At 59.4% G+C, this 17,341-nt stretch overlaps 1 protein-coding gene across 5 annotated transcripts; it reads right to left on the reverse strand.

The window, feature by feature from the left end:
• Positions 1–235: 235 nt before the first annotated feature.
• KLHL36 (kelch like family member 36) lies at positions 236–10,815 on the reverse strand. 5 transcript variants are annotated; one of them, XM_040982287.1, is made up of 6 exons: positions 10,697–10,746; positions 10,236–10,347; positions 8,675–8,753; positions 4,737–5,810; positions 2,454–2,611; positions 236–921 (listed from the first exon to the last, which is right to left on the reverse strand). In XM_040982287.1, exons 3-6 carry the CDS (start codon positions 8,732–8,734, stop codon positions 369–371), a joined length of 1,845 nt encoding a protein of 614 aa, XP_040838221.1. In that variant the 5' UTR covers positions 8,735–8,753; positions 10,236–10,347; positions 10,697–10,746; the 3' UTR covers positions 236–368. The 5 variants fall into 5 exon arrangements, with proteins under 5 accessions (XP_040838221.1, XP_040838224.1, XP_040838225.1 ...); XM_040982290.1 differs by lacking the exon at positions 10,236–10,347 and having other exon boundaries at positions 10,697–10,815; XM_040982291.1 differs by lacking the exons at positions 10,236–10,347; positions 10,697–10,746 and adding an exon at positions 10,483–10,573.
• Between the last annotated feature and the right edge of the window lie 6,526 nt (positions 10,816–17,341).

Raw genomic sequence — 17,341 nt, forward strand, 5'->3', positions numbered from 1 at the left:
TGCCCTGCCCCCACGGCACCCCTTCCCCTGAGAGCTTCCCCCATTCCTGGAAGTTTCCTGAGGCCCAGGAATCCACGCGTCCAGCACCACGGCCAGCCTTGGGACGTGGGGGACACTCCCTGAAGGCCTAGTTTGCATCCGCACAGCAGTGTGGATGATACCTGGAAACGGTGAGGTCACCCCACGTAGACAGAAGGGGACCAAGGACCTAGCATTTAAGCATGCATGCAAGATGTCAAATTATATATAACATTTAATCGGTTACTATGATATCCAAAATCATTAAAGTAAAAAAAAAAAAAAAAGCTGCTGAGTAGTACATAATGTTTTCAGGGTTCTGAGGAGTTGCAGCTGGCCCAGACAGCCCCTCACTGGCCACGCTCCTGGTGCCGCTTGCCCTTGCCCTTCTTCTTGTCCTCCAGCTGCGGCTTCAGGGCACACACGCAGGCTGACACACCAGCGATGGCCTTGGGCAGGTCGGTGCCCTTGCTCCATTTGTTGGCCTCACGGTCGTACACCTGCACCGTCTTGGAGAAGGCTGTGTTCTCCCAGCTGTAGCCACCCAGCACATAGATGCGGCCCTGCCACACGGCCACGCCCGACTCGCTGTTGGCGTGCAGCAGCGGGGCCACGCGTGTCCACTGGTTGCACTGCGGGCTGTAGGCCTCCACGGCTAGCACATCGAAGCGCTCCATGGACTCGATGTTGTCGTCGCTGCCCCCGATGGAGTAGATGCTGTCGCCCAAGCTGCACATGCTGTGCCAGCCGCGAGCCGTGATCATGGGCCGCCGCTCCTCCCACACGTCCGTGCGGTGGTCGTAGCACAGCAGGTTCTTGCGGTAAGGCCCGATCTGGTAGTCGTGGCCTCCGGAGATGTACACGCAGTGTTTGTAGACGGTGCCTGCGTGGCCGTAGGTGAACCTGCGGGGAGAGACCGGGAGGGAGCTCAGCAGTGTGCGGGGCCTCGGGCTTCTCTGGAGCACAGTTCACCCAGAGAGGAGAGGGGGCAGGTTCCACGGCGCTACACAGGCAGCAGAGTCGGCAGCAGAGGGCTCGGAGTTCCACCCCACCTGCTCCCCCACTGGGAGAGAAGGGCAGGGACAGAGCTGTGCCACGATTTACCACAGCTGAAAATGAGCAACAGGGGCTGGTGCAATGGCACAGCAGGCTAATCCTCAGCCCTGTGCTGCCAGCATCCCATACGGGGGCAGCAGCACTGGCAGCCAAGGCCGCGAGGGAACAGGTGTGGACAGGGAGAGTGAGGGCTGCTTTTAGGTCATCATGACGTCACCAGGCCTGTGACACGGGTCATCATGATGTCATAAGGTTTGTAACACAGCATGAGCCTTAAAGTGAATTATGTGGGCTGCAGGCACTAACTGTCCACATCGGCTCAGCAGCTCAAACACGTCGGCTGCTGCGCTGTGACGCACCAGAACTGCTTCCCAGGGGAGAGGGTATCTGTGACCCACTGGCCTTCCCGTTCTGCTTTCTACAGACCTACCACTCACTGCTCTAGACATGCCACCCCACATTTATACAAGGGTTAAAAACCAGCCAGAGACCAGGGCCACAAGAATACCGGACAGGGCAGACCTGGCTGGGGGTGGGGTGGGGAGAAGGGGTTACCTATGGATGACAAGACACAGTTCCCAGATGGACAGAAGCGTCCGTGTGGCGTCCTGGCTCCCGGCTTTGCAAACATGTCAGTCACTATCAGGGGAGGCAGATGCCATTGGAAAATGGGCTAATGAAGCCAAGACCAGCCTATGACGAATGCAAAGGGCACCTCCCTCCCCACATAGGGTGAGGGTGGCTCTGTAGAGGGTCTTCACCAGGCACTGCACCCCCAATTCCAGAGCAATCAGGAGCCATTAGGGAGTCACCTGGTCAGCCTCCGGGCACCATGACCTTGGCCTTTGGAATCTGCACACGCAAGTGGTTGTTAGTGGTCCCTGAAGTGGAGGGCCAGGAGCCAGGCACAAAGGAGGCCTGAGCATGGGCACCTGCCCACCTGGCCTTCCAACTCTGTGTTCCCAGGTGTGCCCCACAGCACAACGACTCAGAGAGGAGTCTCTGCTTATCGCATGGTGACACACTCAACAGGTGACACCTGGAGGCGGGAAGACAGCATAGAGTGGCCAGCTTCCTCCTGGGCTGGCACCCTGGCAGGACCTCATGAGTAGCTGTCATGCCGGGTGACACCATCAGCCCCGTCTACAGAATCCCCCAGAATCCCTCCCACCTGGGGTCAGAGACCTTTTGGCCAATCCTTTGCTGTCAGAACTCAGCACTGGCTCTATGGGACTCGGGGTCACAGGCCAGACACAGCATCTATTTGGAGTCACCCTCCACCCCTCAAGGGCTACCCCCGGCACTTCACAAGCCAGGACACTCAGAGCGAGCAGAGTGGAGCGTGTGCCCCGAGAGCCTGCCCTGCCGTCCCCAGTCACCTTGGCAAGCCGGCCACGTAGGACCAGGAGTCAGTCCTGGGGCTGTACATCTCCACCGATGAGAGTGCGCCATTCTCATTCCGGCCGCCCACGGCCACCAGCTTGTCTTCGATGGAGGCCAGGTAGAAATCCACACGCCGCTGGTTCATGGAGGCCACCTGCACAGGTGAGACACTTGTACTCCTCTTTCCGGAACCCCAGACAGCAGCAGCACCCAGCCCTGGTCCAGTGTGGTGGCACAGTTGGTTAAACCGACACCCTTGAAGCTGGCACCCCATACAGTGCCCTTCCCAATCCAGCTCCCTGCTGAGGCACCTTCAAAAGCAGCAGCAGATGGACCGAGCGCTTGAGCCCCTGTACCCACGTGGGAGACCCAGATGGCATTCTGACTCTGGCTTTACCATGGATCACCCAGCTATTACTATGGCTGTCTAGGGAGTGAGCCAGTGACTGGAGCATCTCTCACTCTTTCTGTATTTCTAATTCTGTCTTTCAAATAAATAAACTATCTTTTAAAAAATACAATAGAAAACAAAACTTTTCTATCCTTATAACTCTTGGACGTAGAGGCTTTTAAAAATCTAGCACTAGGATGGGCGCACTGGCTCAATTGGTTAATCTTTCACTTGTAAGTGACAGAATCCCATATGGACACTGGTTTGTGTCCTAGCTGCTCCACTTCCCATCCAGTTCCCTGCTGGCTGGCCTGGGAAAGCAGTTGAGGACGACCCTGGGGCCCTGCACCTGCATGGGTAACCAAGAAGCGCCTGGCTTTAGATCTATTCAGCTCCAGCCAGTGCAGCCATGGGGAGTAAGCCAGCAGATGGAAGATGTCTCTTTCTCTCTGCAAATCCGCCTTTCTAATTAAAACACAAAAAAACTCTCCCTCCATGTTACCCAGAATGCCGAGACCAGGAAGGCAAGACGGCATCCAAAAGTTGGGAAAAGAAGGTGAAACCCAAAGAAAAAGGGGCACTTCCAACAGGCTCCCCTGAGAGTGCTGAGCCCCAAAACAGCAGAGATCCAGAGATTCCCACGTGGTCAGAATCCTGCAGGACACGTGGTTGAGCAGTTTTTAAAAATACAAATGGATCCTTTCTCTCTTTTCCTTTCTCAGCCACCCAGGTGCACCTGGACAGGAAGCACAGAGTAGAGCCCAGGCCTTGCTTTTCTTTTAAGTAATTCTAGCAGACTGTGGTACAGTGAAGGGGTAAAGTCACAGCCTCTGGCAGCAGTACCCCACGTGGGCACAGGTTCACCACCCATCCAGCTCCCTGCTGACGACCTGGGAAAGCAGCAGAGGACAGCCCGAGTACGTGGGCCCCTGCACCTACATGGGAAATGCTGAAGAAGTTTGTGGCTCCGGCTTTGGGCTGGCCCAGCATTGGCTGTTCTAGCCACCCGGGGAGTGAAAGAGCAAATAAAGATCTCTTTCTGTTTCAGAAAAAAAAGGTCCCACCAAGCACCGAGCCGGTCACGGGCAGAAAACAGGGACCACGGCTGCCGTCAAGCCTGAGGGCGGGCCCCTGAGCTGGTCTCTCTGCTCAGGGTCAGGATTTAGCCGTGGGAGGGTGGTGCCAGATTTTGGGGAGCTAAGAAAAGCACCACTGACAATGTGGAAGTGTGAGCAGAAATGTGGAAGTGTGAGCAGAAAGATAGAGTGGGCGCTGGGCTGCAGGGGGGTGCTGGAGGGTAGGGCAGCCTCTCTGGGCCAGGTGCTCACCCATCGGCAGGAGTCCACACCCGATGCCAGAAGGCCGGTGTCCTCTCACACACCTCCAGAGGGAGGACGTGGGATCTGCAGTGGGTGAGGAGCCCCTCTGAACTCCCCCAGCCAGCATGGAGCCGAGCCGGGCGGGGGCACCTCAGGCCTGACATCCAGGTGCACCTTTGTCCTAGGACCTGCTGGCCACAGGGACAGCTGTGGACCCTGTGTTCTCCCAAAATGGAGACCTGGGAACACCACGGGCTCATCTCTAGGATGGCACGAGTCTCATGTGGCCACTTGCACCTGCATGAAAAGGAGCAACAAACTCAATTTTTCAGCTGCCTGGCTGCCGGGCTGCACGGTGCAAACTTGGGCAGGGTTGGGAGTTCCACCAGGGAGCCGGTGGGGTTGGGGGACAGAATGGGAAGGACATGACCCATCACTTTATCTTCACACCTTGAGCAGAAGCAGGACAGTGGCCAAGCCCCGGGAGCAGGGAGGCGCGTCAAGGCTAGGGCAGGCGCTTGGTCAGAACCCTCCAGAGAAAAGAAACAACCATGTGGCTTCAATCTCACCTTGATCCACTGTTTACAGCGGGGGTCATACCTATAAAGAAGGTTGGAGGCCGCATCCCCTCCGTTGTCCCTGGAGAAGCTGCCGCCCGCGATGAAGATGAAGCCGCCCAGCACGGCGACGCAGTGGTGGCTCCGGCGGGCCGGCAGCGGCGTCTCCTTGACCCACTGTTGGCTGCAGGCGTCCAGGTAGCAGGTGTCGTCGCTGAGCTCCAGACACCGCTCAGAGACCTCACCGCCCACGAACAGCAGCCGCTCCTCGTGGGTGCGCAGAGCCGTGCGCTTGCTCTGCAGCACGGGCTGGGCGGCCAGGCTGTTGTGGTAGCGCACCGCCTCCTCGATGAAGGCCTCGCAGTCCGTCTCCCTGGGCAGCAGCGCGCACACGGCCGGCTTGACGCGGTGCAGCAGGTCATTCTTGGGGATGAGTGGGAAGCGGATGTTCTCCAGCACCTGGTAGGCATGGGCCTCGCGCTCAGGCTGCTGCGTGAGCCACTGCAGCGCCGCCTGCAGCAGGTCGTGCTCACACTCGCGCTGCACCTGGCTGCTACCCAGGTACTTGCACAGCTTCTGCAGGGAGACGTTCTGCAGGAAGTCGGGCGTGAAGGAGAGCGTGCCGAAGTGGCTCAGGATGAAGCCGTCGATGAAGGCGTCCAGCCGCTTGAGGCTGTAGATGGAGGCCAGCTCCTGCAGGTACAGGTAGTTGTCCTCGCTCACCTCCTGCTCCAGGTAGTCACAGCAGAAGTCCACCGCCGTCCAGATCTGCAGCAGGTGCGCCGTCTCCAGGATGTAGTCGATGTTGCCGCCATCCAGTGCCAGCTCCCCGCCATACAGGAAGTCCACCACAGCCTTGAGGCCAATGTAGGAGGCGCCAACCAGCTCCACCTCCTTCTGGAAGGCCTCCCGCATGCCGATGGTGAACATGGAGTTGAAGTAGTCGCTGCACACAGCCAGCAGGTTGCGGTGGGCAGGCACGCGCTGCTCGTCTGCCACCAGGACCACATCGCAGAAGAGCCCACGGAGCCGCTGCTCGTTGAGCCTCTGCAGCACCGTGGTGGAGTGCTCCGCCCAGCGGTAAACCTACGGCAGAGGGCACGCGTGAGGGACGGGAGCCATGCCACCCGACCTCCCCTCGGGGGCTCAGACAGGGAGCAGACAGAACAGGCACACAAGACCCGACGGCGCTGTGGGAGAGGGTACATGTGTCACGTGTGCAGTCACATGTTCTGGGACCACGCTTCAGTGAGCCACTCCTCTGTGGCTTATAAAGTGGTAAGCACCCACGTGGTGGCAGGGACGTGAGGCACAAACTTCACACACTCAGGCGGATCCTGGCCCAGGACACAGCTTCATCACTTATCTCCAGGAACACGTGAAAACATTTGTGGAAAAGGAACTAAAAGGTTAGGGTTCATTTTGGTGCAACCCACTGCGAAAGGCACATGCAAAGCACAAGGACACGGCCTCCCCAGGGTCTCCCTGCGTGGCGCACTGCCGGGGCATGACACTGCATCGGCAATGAACGCGTTTCCCCGATAAAGAGAGCGGAGGTCTCCGCAGACTAAGAAACTCACCAACAGAGACAGAGAGGCAAGGCCGTCCTTCAACCCTAGCTCTGATTATAGGTTATAATGCAATGCAATAATGCCACATGAATGCCCTAAATAAACTCAACCCAGCAGGCATTGACAGTGTGCAAGTTGCCCCCCGTGTGCCTCTGAGCTGGAGGGATGCTCTCAGACCTGGACGAGGGGCTCTGCAGCCCGGGAGGGCTGACCAGCACTACTTTGGGAACGTTGCATGCTGCTATGCCTCAAGAAAGCACGAAACCTCAGCAGAATATTCCAGACAAAGCACTCCGAGCACCAAGCAGATGGCTGGTCTGTCTGAGGGCCAGAACTGGCTGGGCATCAGGCCTGCAAAGGGGAACCAGCATATGAAGGTTCCCTGGGGCATTCACCCCCACCCAGTCCCTGGGAGTGGCTGTGTGCCTCCGTGTATGTCACTATGCGTCTTTCCCTCCGCATGGTTCTGCCTCGCCCAGCCCAGCTGGTTCCCCAGGACACCAGACAGGAGCTGCCTGCAGTTTTCCTGGCTGGAGGGCCAGCCTTCGTGGCTCGGTCCTCCTAGGGACACGCCCATTTCTTGTGCCACTAACAGAGCTGGGCTGGCTGTTCTGGCTTCTAGGCAAATAGGGATGAGCTAGGCTCCTGTGAACACTGGTCAGGGACCCCCCTTGGGCGTGCCCTGGAGACAGGAACTATGAAGTCCTATAGCAGCAGGTGAGTGGCTAAGGCACAGGAAGGCATGGCGGGGCCCTGGCTGGCCACTACCTTTCATGAGCAACAGGGCGCCAGGATGCAGACCCGGAGTCCAGCCTCCCTCCACTTCCCCCTGATGGCATCCACTCATTGCTTCATTTTCTATTTTAAGAGCCTTCATCAAGCACAGCACCAAGTGGGGAAGGAAACACATGTGGCTGAGGCGGAGCGGAGCGGCCCCGCGAGGGGTGTGACACATTTACAATTCAGCACCAGAAAAGACGTGTGCATTCAAGGTCCACACAGCACCTGGCAGCCACACAGCAGGCAGACTCGGCCACTGCCGCACTGCACTGCCATGGAGCTAAAGCTTGACACATATGTCTCCATGCTGGTAACAGGGTCAAGTTCCAACACAGGAGAAGCTGCGGTAGGAAGAGGCCGTGGGGAAGGGTCTCTTTCTCTCATAGGTGACCAATTTGCATCAGAAGGGGTATACTTCCGGTAACGTGGGAGTAGATCAGATGTCAAAAACATAACCAACTCAGGGAAAGAGAGCCTCCCTCCTAAGACCCAGGCAGGACTCAGAGCTTGGTGCCACAGGACACGGGTCCTCGGGTGCAGGAAGCCAGCAGGTGCATAGCATTCTGAGAACCAGCTGGGCGGGGCAGGAGTCTTTGGGGAAAGAAGTGATTGGGGACATGAGAGCTGGCCTCTCTGGAAGACCACAGGGGCCCCTGCAGGATCCCAAGCGGGGTTCTTCCCTCTTGCTATCACCACCCCGAGAAGCCTTCTTTTCTTTCCTAATAGTTCCCCCCCGCCATCAAATGTTAGCACCACTGAAACACAGATGTCAGCTTGTGCACCTGCCAGGGGAGAGGGATGAAAAACCCACAAAGGAAACACACACAAGGAGCAAACTCCAGATGTTTTCGGCAACAAAACAGCAACTTGCCTTTTCCATGAAATCCCCACCGTGCAGAGCTGTGCTTTATCCATAGAAAGCCCACCGTTCCTCCACATGCCCGAGAAACCACGTTTACCAGCAGGTGCACAGGGCCAGTGATGGCAGCAAAATTTCCACTTTCAGCCAGGGGCTGGCCACCACTTCTCCTAGCCTGCAGTAGCCACAGCTGGGGACAGTGGCTGTACCATGTCCACCTGCTTGGGGACCCAGGTAGGATACCTTCCTGGCCCACGCACAGAAGTTGGCTGTGCAGGGGTGTGGCGGCAAGGCACAGTATTTCTAATCAGATATCTCCCTTCCAGTCCCTCTCAGGGTGACCATAGAGCCAGTACCATGCAGTTGGCAGTGTGGCCCTGCACATTTACCACCCCACCCCTGCTGGTTCTTGGGGTCCCAACCAGGCCCTTTAGCATACAGGGGTACACAAGGCACAGCCTCTCCGGGAGGTTGGAGATGGCACCCTTCCGAGGAGGGGATGGAATCCCTCCGGCACTCATCTGCTCCCCACTCCTACAGCCAAGACACAGAACTCGTGAATCAAGCAGTGACAGTGACACAGTCACGCTCTGGGGCGTCACACTGAAAACTGACAGCTCAGGCTGTGGGGGCCCTGTGCCTTCTCTGCCTCCCGACCCCTTGTAAAGGATTCGAACCATGGCCGGCTGGTCGTGGGTAAAGACCACCCCCTCGAGGTACCCAGGGGGCCCGTCACACACCTTTGAGGATTCGCTGATCTTGTATGGCCGGGACACGCGCGTCTGCCTGCTGGCCTCCATAGTACAGGAGCTCACAGCCCTGCAACGAGAACAGGGCACTGAGCCACAAACACCCACCTGTTGCTGAGTCTACTGAGGTCTCCAGGCTAGGTCAGGGTGACAGTCCTAACAGAGAGGCAGGGCCCAGACTAACGCCCTGAACTAAGACAGAAGGGCCCGGCACCAGGCAAGGCTGGTGCCACAGGCCCATTTCACAGATGAGGACACTGTGGTTGTGAAGCCAGTCAACGGCTCAGAATCAGACCCGGGTCTGTCCAGCTTTACATCCTCCGCCTGTGACAGATGGCTGAGCCAGGCCCAGGCTTGGAGAGGGGAGAGCCCCAGGCTCTCAGAGCAGCGTGATGTGAAGGAAGCAGGGTCGTGATCACCCAAAGGAGCATGGCGCACTGTAGACACACCGTCCTCGCTCTACAACCGTCAGCAAGGAAGCAGGAAGCCGAGCCGGGAGTACAGACTGTACCGGCCCCCGGTCATCCTGACTGGCCTCAGGCTGCTGGGAGACCCAGAGAACGGACGACAGCACCGTGTGGCACCAACGAAATGCCAGAGATAGGCAGGTGAGCTAACTGGGCCCACGCTGCGGGCAGCTGCAGGGTGACAAACAGGCTGACACTTGGCCTGGCGTGAGACACTCAGACAAGCTGGATGTGTCAGCCTCAAGCTTCAGCCATGGCGGGAGGCTCTAGGGACCCCTGTCTCTGGTCAAATTTACACTATGGCTCAGGTTCCCTCAGCATTTAAACGCAGAGGAAGGCTCTGCAGGAGACAGGCTCAGCAGGAACCACGGGAAACAGGGGTGAGGGACGCCCAGGGGAGGCCCCAGGCTGCAGCAGGGGCGCCGAGGGTGCTCGGCCACTGTCTGCTTACCTGCATGGCTCTAACACCAGCAGGCACTTGGGGTGAGGGAGAGGCGGGCAGGATCCCATCCCATCCAAGGGGCGCAACTGTGCGCCCTTCACAAGCCATGCCCCACCGGCTTCCTGACTGCACCCCCAGGCTGCTGCAGGTCCAGGGACAAGACAGGCCCACTTCCCTGGCCTCAGAGACACCGGCATGCGGGGGCGGGGGGATGTGAGGGTCGGCAGAAGGTCACAGCGTCCAAAGTGGCAGGTGTTCCTCGCTATCCCGTTCCGCAGCACACCCGGGGCAAGCTGGCCAGGGCTGTTTTGCCCTCAAATGCTAAAAGCTCTTTCTAGGCCAAGACATCTCTAGAGAGTTCCGGGGGTGGGGAGAAGTGGAGGGCGAGGGGGCCCCTTTTGTTCCCAGACCAGCAGTGTGGGGTGTTTGTACCCGCCCCCGTGTGGACTGGATGCAGGCTACTCCAGCCCCGCACGCAGCGACCACTGATCCCAGTTGCGCAGGCGGTCCTGCAGGAAACACGGGACAGGAGTCCACGTTCCGGGTTCCCCGGGAGCCTCGTGTCCCGGCTCCTTCCTGGCTGCTACCCAGACCCCGGGCATCTGCGCGGGAGGAACCCGCAAGGCTGCCTGGCAGCACTCACCCGTCCCGGGGCTCGCTGGTGGGGGTCTCCGGAGACACGGCTGCGGCTGCTGCCACCCGGAACCCCCTTGCAGAAACAACTGCACAACCGCCACCCGGCAGGCTCGAGCCGGCTGCCAGGAGGGGAAGGGAGGCGGAGCTGGGGCGCGCCAGGGGCCGGAGCCCGCGGTGGGACGCGGAGCCTCCACCTGCGCCCTCGCGGGGGGCACGGGCAGCGGGGACGCCCTCACCGGCCACGGATGTCTCACCTGCGAGGGCGGGGGCGGCCTGGCCAGCTCCGTGCGTCCAGTCCGCCCGCCCCGCGCGCGCGCCTTCGCACAAAGGGACGCCCGGAGGGGACGGGGGCGCGGCCCGCAGCCGCTGAGGAATCCCCGACCCCTGCCCGGCCCCCGCCCCGGCCCCCGGGAGAGCGCGCGCGGGGGCCCCGGGTCGGGAGGGGTGGGCGTGCGCGCGGAGGCCCACCTGCAAGGAAGCGCTACGGACGCGGTGCGGGCAGTCCCGGCGACGAGGCCGGGCCGGGGGCGCGGCGGGGCCCGGGCGCCGGAGCCCCTGGGCCGGGCCGGAGCGCAGCCATGGCTCCGCCAGGAAGTGCGAGGCCGAGGGCGGAGGCGGCGCGCGCGGCCAATGGCGGCGGCCGCGAGGAGGTGGGCTCAGGCGGCGCGAGGCGGGGCCTGCGCCCGGGGCGGGCGGCGCGGGCTGGGCGCGCACCCTCGGCCGCTGCGGGAGACCCCCGGCCGCTGCGGGAGACCCCCGGCACGGCTTCGCGAGAGCCGCTGCGGTCCCGCCAGGCGTCCCCGGGTCCCTTGGGTTGGGGCACGGTGTGCAGGGGACGGACGAGGACCCGGTCCTTGCGGAGCAGAGTCGAGAGCTGGCCGGGGTGGGGTGAGGGACATCGCGGCGACCGCGCTGCGGTGGGGAGCCCGGTCCGCACCCCCCGGCCCACTTGGTGCCTCACTGCGCAGTGTTTTACTCGGCTTTCTCATCAGTTTGGCTCTCCCGGGGGATAGGGGTGGGGGTTAAATTTTGTTTTTGTGCCTGTCCGCGCCCCCCGCCCCCGGGACAGGCCGGAGACTTGTCAGTTCTGAGCCTGATCCGAGCAGCAGACGCAGGAAGACGCGGGCAGAGTGCGTGTCTGTGCGTGGAATGCACAGGCCAGTCCGCAGAGGCTGGTCTCTGGGGCTGCGGAGGCTGTTGCGGGCCCAGGTTGCTCCATAGGGCCGTGGGAGGGGGTGGGGAGTTCTGAGGACAGCTCAACCTCAACTCCCCTGCCTCATACAAAGAATTTTTTAAATGTTGATTTTTCACCTGCTTCAGAGGTGCCGGCAGCAGCCAAGGTTGGGCTAGGCGAAAGCCAGGAGCCGGGGGAGCTCCATCCGGTTCACATCGCTGTCCCAAGGACAGCTGTGGGGACAGACGCAGCCATGCTGCCTTCCCCAGCTGCCTGTGTGCACGTGAGGTCAACAGGCACCTGCTCTTTCCCCCATTGCAAATATCCTGCACTTTTCTCATGCTGGCAGGTTCTCTCCGATGGACGGCTGCCTGGGATCCCCCGATGCCGGTTGTGCACTTGACTTCGTGATAGGTGCTCAGCTGTTGTTCCAGGATTGATAACTCCAAGCAGCCAGAAAAAAAGTTGCTTCCTCTCCCCTGTGGCGCTGCTGTCCCCCCACCACGGAGCTCTTTGCTGCTGTCGCATGACAGGTTCCTCCTGGGCCCTAGGCAGCAATGTGCACAGGCCCAAGCCCACGCCTTCCTGCACTTTTGCATAGGCCTTCCCGCGCCGAGTGTCTTTGCAGGGGTGAGGACGCTCTGGGGAGGCAGAGGGGGCAGAGGGGGCCGGGTTGGAGCTGAGTTCACTGCAGTGCTCACCACCCTGTGTGCCTTTATGCTCACTGTATAAATCCACGGATAGACTTTGAGGATTTGGAGATGACAGTCCCAGGCTGTGGAGCCCCAAGTGTGAGCCCTTCTAAACGCGGGCACCTGTGTGAATGACTGGGCGCTGATGGCTTCCCTGATGGAGAAGTCGGAGCTGTCACAAAGGAGAAGCACCCCGAGCGTGTGTTACTCTGTGCTCACTGCCGTGTGCAGCAGCAAGGGCAGGGCAGGCTGTGTGGGACAGCGGGTGGGGCTGCCCCTCAGGCGTCCACCTCCCACCACCCAGTGACGGTTCGAGTCCTGGCTATTCTGTGCCCCTGAGTAGCAGTGGAGGGGAGTCACCTGCTTAGGGGCCTTGGATGGATCCTGGCTCCTGGCTGGCTTCAGCCTGGCCCAGCCCAGGACAAATCTCCCCTTCTAACAGCCACAATGGCTAGGGCCAGACCAGCTGAAACCATGATCCTGAAATGCCATGCCGATACAAGTGGCTGGCTGGCACCGAAGCACGTGAACCATCTTCTGCCTTCTCAGCGAGCTGGATCAGAAGTGAGATAGCCAGGACTCAAGTAAGTACTCCAATATAAACAGCCTGGGCCAGGCCAGGCTATCTGTGCCCAGTAAGCAGCACGCAGGGTGGCTTGTCACAAGGGCTGTGAGCTGCTCTTTCTTTCAGAGCCCCAGCTACCTGGTAGGCCCAGAGGAAGCTGGGCCTGTTGGGAATGGGGCCGGTGGGACACTTCCAGGCCTAAGCTCCTGCAGGACCGGCAGGAGGAGAAGGCGGGGCCAACCCCTGAAGGCCTGCTCTTCTTGGCAAAGGTTTGTCCTTGGCCCAGCTTCTCTCCCAGGGGAGGTAGCCTCTGGGCTAACCCAGATCACACCCACATGTGGAGTTCCCTGTGTTTGTAACGGTTAGATCAGTGGGGCAGGGGATCAGCAGGTGGTAAGCCCGCCAGGATCAGAGCAGCCATTGGACAGAGCTGTGCCAACAGCAGGTGCCTGGGCCTATAGGAGGGACGCCTTACTTAGCAACCAGCTCCGCTTCCTTCTCCTTCCTCCTGCTCTCTGTGCTGGAGCTCAGTGAACCCAACCAGCTTCACTGTGCCTCAGCATCCCCAGCTTCTAATGGAGTTGCCCTTGTTCCTGTAGGAACAGGCCTGGCGACAGGACGCTGTGCCAACAGAAGGCACATCCTCTGGTTCGGCCTCTGCCTCTTGCTAGACTAGAACCCGAGTAGGAATGTTGTGTTTCTTATCCTCATAGCTTCTTGAACATATAGCACAGACTGTTCTATTGGAGATGCTCCCCAACGGGTCCCCACTAGGTGTGACCTCAGGGTCACTGTCTGCAAAGTGAGGGTTCATCTACACGAGTGAGAACCTGCTATGTGCAGGAGGAAGCAGCATTTAAAAAGACAGCTTTTGGTTTTTTAAATAATCATGGCTCTCCTGGGGCTGATCTTACAGAGGAGGGACCATTACAGCATTAGATGTTGATTAGATGACTGAATGAGATGGAGTCGGAAACGCATCTCACATCCCTGGCACATCCTGAGTGTTTGGTAAATGTTAACCGCTGTCTCTTCTCTCTGCCTGGCTCCCTCCACCACAGCTCTGCGGCCAAGGACAGCCATGATAGCATGCCTCTGCCTTTACTCCCGTGCCCATGACAGACATTGCTAATTGATGGCAGCAAACTTTTTGAGGCACCTGTGAGCAGAGCATCAGGCAGCTCTCACCGAGCCGCCCTCCCGGAGCTGGCCCTTGCCATCTCCTGCCTTCACCTGCATGTGCTCGGGAGCTGCAGGGCCTGCACAGTCCCAGAAGCGGAGCCCTTGGTCCTGCCCGAAGGGCTCAGGCTCAGGTTCCTGCCCTTGCTCAGGGAACCTGCAGCTGCCCTGTCTGTACCTTGTCCACGTAGCAGCTGCTCCTGCTATGAGCTGGGGCTGGTCCCTGGCTTCGGGCGTTGGCGTTCTGCTTGTGTTGCAAGAATCCCGAGTCCTGTTGCTTCTCTTTGTTCGAGAGAGAAGGGTTGTTTCCAGACTGAGCAGTGATGGCCACAGAGCGCTGTGTGAATGCCAGTCCTCACTTTTAAAGTGGGAGAGCAAGACACGTGGACACACAGTTGCAAGCTTGTGAGATAAGACGGCAGAGGCTGTGGGAACCCAGGGGAGAAGGAACACAGGGTCCCTGGGAACAAGCTGCTTCCCGGACCAGTGCCTCTGCCACCTGCCGTCAGTCCCTCTGCCCTCCCCCTGCAGGGCCTGACCGCAGAGCCCTGCCTCCACACGTGGCTGCTACAGCCAGGGCTGGGCCAGGCCAAGGCCAGGTGCCAGGAGATCTCTACCCGCGTCTTCCATGGGGATGACAAGCACCCCAGCACCTGGCCATTCTCTGTTGCCTCCTCAGGTGCATCAGCAGGGAGCTGGAGCAGAAGCTGAGTGGCTGTGGGTTGCCAGTGCCCCAAGTCGAGGATTAACGCTCTGCCCTGGGATTCTGTGTCTTTGAAAGCTGGATGGGAAGTGGAGCTGTCAGGATTAGAACCGGCACCCAAATGGGATCCTGGTGCATTCAAGACAAGGACCTTAGCTGGTAGGCCACTGTGCCGGGCCCGAGGCCAGGCACTTCCGTGTCCCCTGTGTGTCAACCTGTGTCTCCTATGGACAACCAGAGGGGGACTGGGCCAGCTGGATCCAGGAGCTTCCTCCAGTTCTCCCATGTGGGTGCCAGGGCCCAAGGACTTGGACCATCTTCTGCTGCTTTCCCAGGCTATTAGCAGGGAGCTAGATCAGAAGTGGAGCAGCTGGGACGCAAACCAGCTCCCGTATAGGATGCTGGTCCCACACCACAGGTGGAAGATTAGTCTGTGTGCCACCACACCAGCCCCAGCCAGCTGGCATTTTAACCACTATGCTATCATGCCGGGCCCCCTAAGTTCTTAATGTAGTTTAAAACACATTAAATATCAAATGTTATCAAATATTTTATTTTCTAATAAAAACAGCATGAGTTAAATTGCATTTCTGCTTCCATTTTGCAGTTCTTAGCTCACACAGTGTTTGTTTCTGGCATGCTGTTTATTTTTGTGGCTTCGCTGGGCTAATGGGCAGGAAGCTAAGGTGTTCAAGACCGGCTTTCTGTGAAGATCCAACCTGCTTCCACTCTCCAGCCAGCAGAGGGCGCCCGCAACAATGCAGTGAAGCAAAGATGGCAGGGCACCCTGGGCACCTTCACAGTCCCTGCAGGCATGCTGGGCAAGGGCCACTTGCTTTTGTGGTAGCCTAATTCTTTGAACTAAGTCTGTGGTGAGCCATCCCCTGCTGTCCCCCAGCCCTGGCGGTGCGCTTGGCCTGCCCTTGGGCACTGTCCTCCCTTCCTGGGTGTGCCCTGCCAAGGTCCCAGCACACACACACAGGTGGAGGCTCACACCCGCCCCGGCTTGTCCACCAGCCCAGGGGCACTTCACAAAACATACAGGAAGAATCTCAAAAACGCGCTCATTTGGGTGCAGGGAAAGAGCCATGGCTGTAAGGGGTCTTCAAGCTATGGAGACGCTCTCTGGGGGCTCACCATGCGTTCATCAAAATGCATTCACCTCTCGGTTCCGTCTCCCCAAGCCCTTACACAAAGCAGGGCTCCTTTCATCTTCTCAGGCCCCAGTCCTCCCTGGCGTGCCTGCGTCGTCACCCACACGAGGCTGGGCATGCAGCTGATTCCCAGCTGTGTCGGTTAGGAAGGACTCTGCACGCTCCTCACCCTTAGCCCGTGGACGGCCAAGGCGCACCCTGGAGCTCAGCCCGGCCTGTGGTTCCAAGGCAGGGCTTGGGCATCACTGGCCTGGTATGGGAAGTGTGTGCGCTGCCTGCTGGCTTGCTGCCGGGCTCTGGCCGCTTGCAAAGCTGCGGGTTGCCAGGCTGTGGTAGGTTCCCCGGGGTCTCTCAGTCTTGCATTTCCCAAAACTGAGGACCCGGTGTTTGCTCGGGCACAATCTTGTGCCCATTTTTCTTTCTCCTCGTTTTTGTTTTTCCCCTCCCCTCCTCTCCCCTCCCCTCCCCTCCTCTCCGCTCTTTCTTTTCCTTGGTCCCTGTACCTTAGCAGGACTAGCTCCTTGAAGATGGGGTGTTTTCCCGGGCTTTGTCTTGGTGTTTGTCCTTTGCCCCTGGTGTGTTGGATGCATCTGTCCCCGTCGAGCTTCCTGGATGTTGGCTGAGGGTGAGATAACCCTTTCCTCCTTGAGGCTGGCATGGGAAGCAGCAAATTCTCCTGGGCCAGGCTTCCATCTTCCCACCTTCTTCCTGGTCAGCAGTGTGGAATGGGCCCATCTTTTTTTTTTTTTTTTGCCTCCTGATAGACAGCCAATTGTCCCCTTCTGTGGAGCTCTGTCTCCAACAAAATTTCTTTGTCTTGTGATTTACAGTGACACCTGCTCCTGCCATGCCCCTCCCCCATTCCTCCTCCATTCACTTTTGCTTTTGCTTACAGCAGACTCTGATAGTCTCTGGGAACTGCCCCTGGCTTGCGGGGCTTAACCACTTCATGACCAATAATGGACATCTAGCCTATCGATTCCCATTTCATTACACTGTCACAGGAGCCGGACATGGTGGTCACTTCAGTGGCCCTCTGTAGGAGGTGACCTCAGTGGCTGGCCACACTCAGGGAGAGGCAGCGGCCACTCTGGGAATTGGCCTTCTGATGTGACGCCCTCTGACCTCGGTGGGCTAGCGGGCTGAGGGGCTGAGGGAGTGAGTCAGAATGGCAGTGGCCAAACAGAGCAGGGATGCCACCAGCATTTGGAAACTGGCCCCTTTCTGACCCCTGGATGGGAAATGCTTGGTACTTTCCAATTCCTCCCCCAGAGTGAAAAGCCCTGTACTGGGGTGGGGGCTGTGGCCCCCTTGAATGTATCACCGTAAGGAGCTCTGGGCCCTGCAGCCTGGGAGATAAGATGGGGTGAGGAGAAGGGAGGGGAAGAACTCGGGCAGAAGGGGTTCTGGGTGGGTTCAGGGAGAGCAGAGGGAGAAGCGAGCAGACACAGGCTTGGGGAAGCAAGCAGAAGAAGCCGGGAGCGGAGAGGGCGGAAGGCGGAGCAGCCCGGAGCAGGACTGGGAAGCAGCAAGGCCAGGGAGAGGGAGGGCGCGCCGGGAGCACGCGGGCCTGGGGAGAGGAGAGGGGGCGGCGAGGCGCCTGGGAGGACGGAGAGCCAGCGGGCACAGCTCCGCCCCGCCCCTCC

This window comes from Ochotona curzoniae, unplaced genomic scaffold, assembly GCF_017591425.1.
Source record: "Ochotona curzoniae isolate NIBS_2020 unplaced genomic scaffold, NIBS_Ocur_1.0 contig_3622, whole genome shotgun sequence".
NCBI lineage: Eukaryota > Metazoa > Chordata > Mammalia > Lagomorpha > Ochotonidae > Ochotona > Ochotona curzoniae.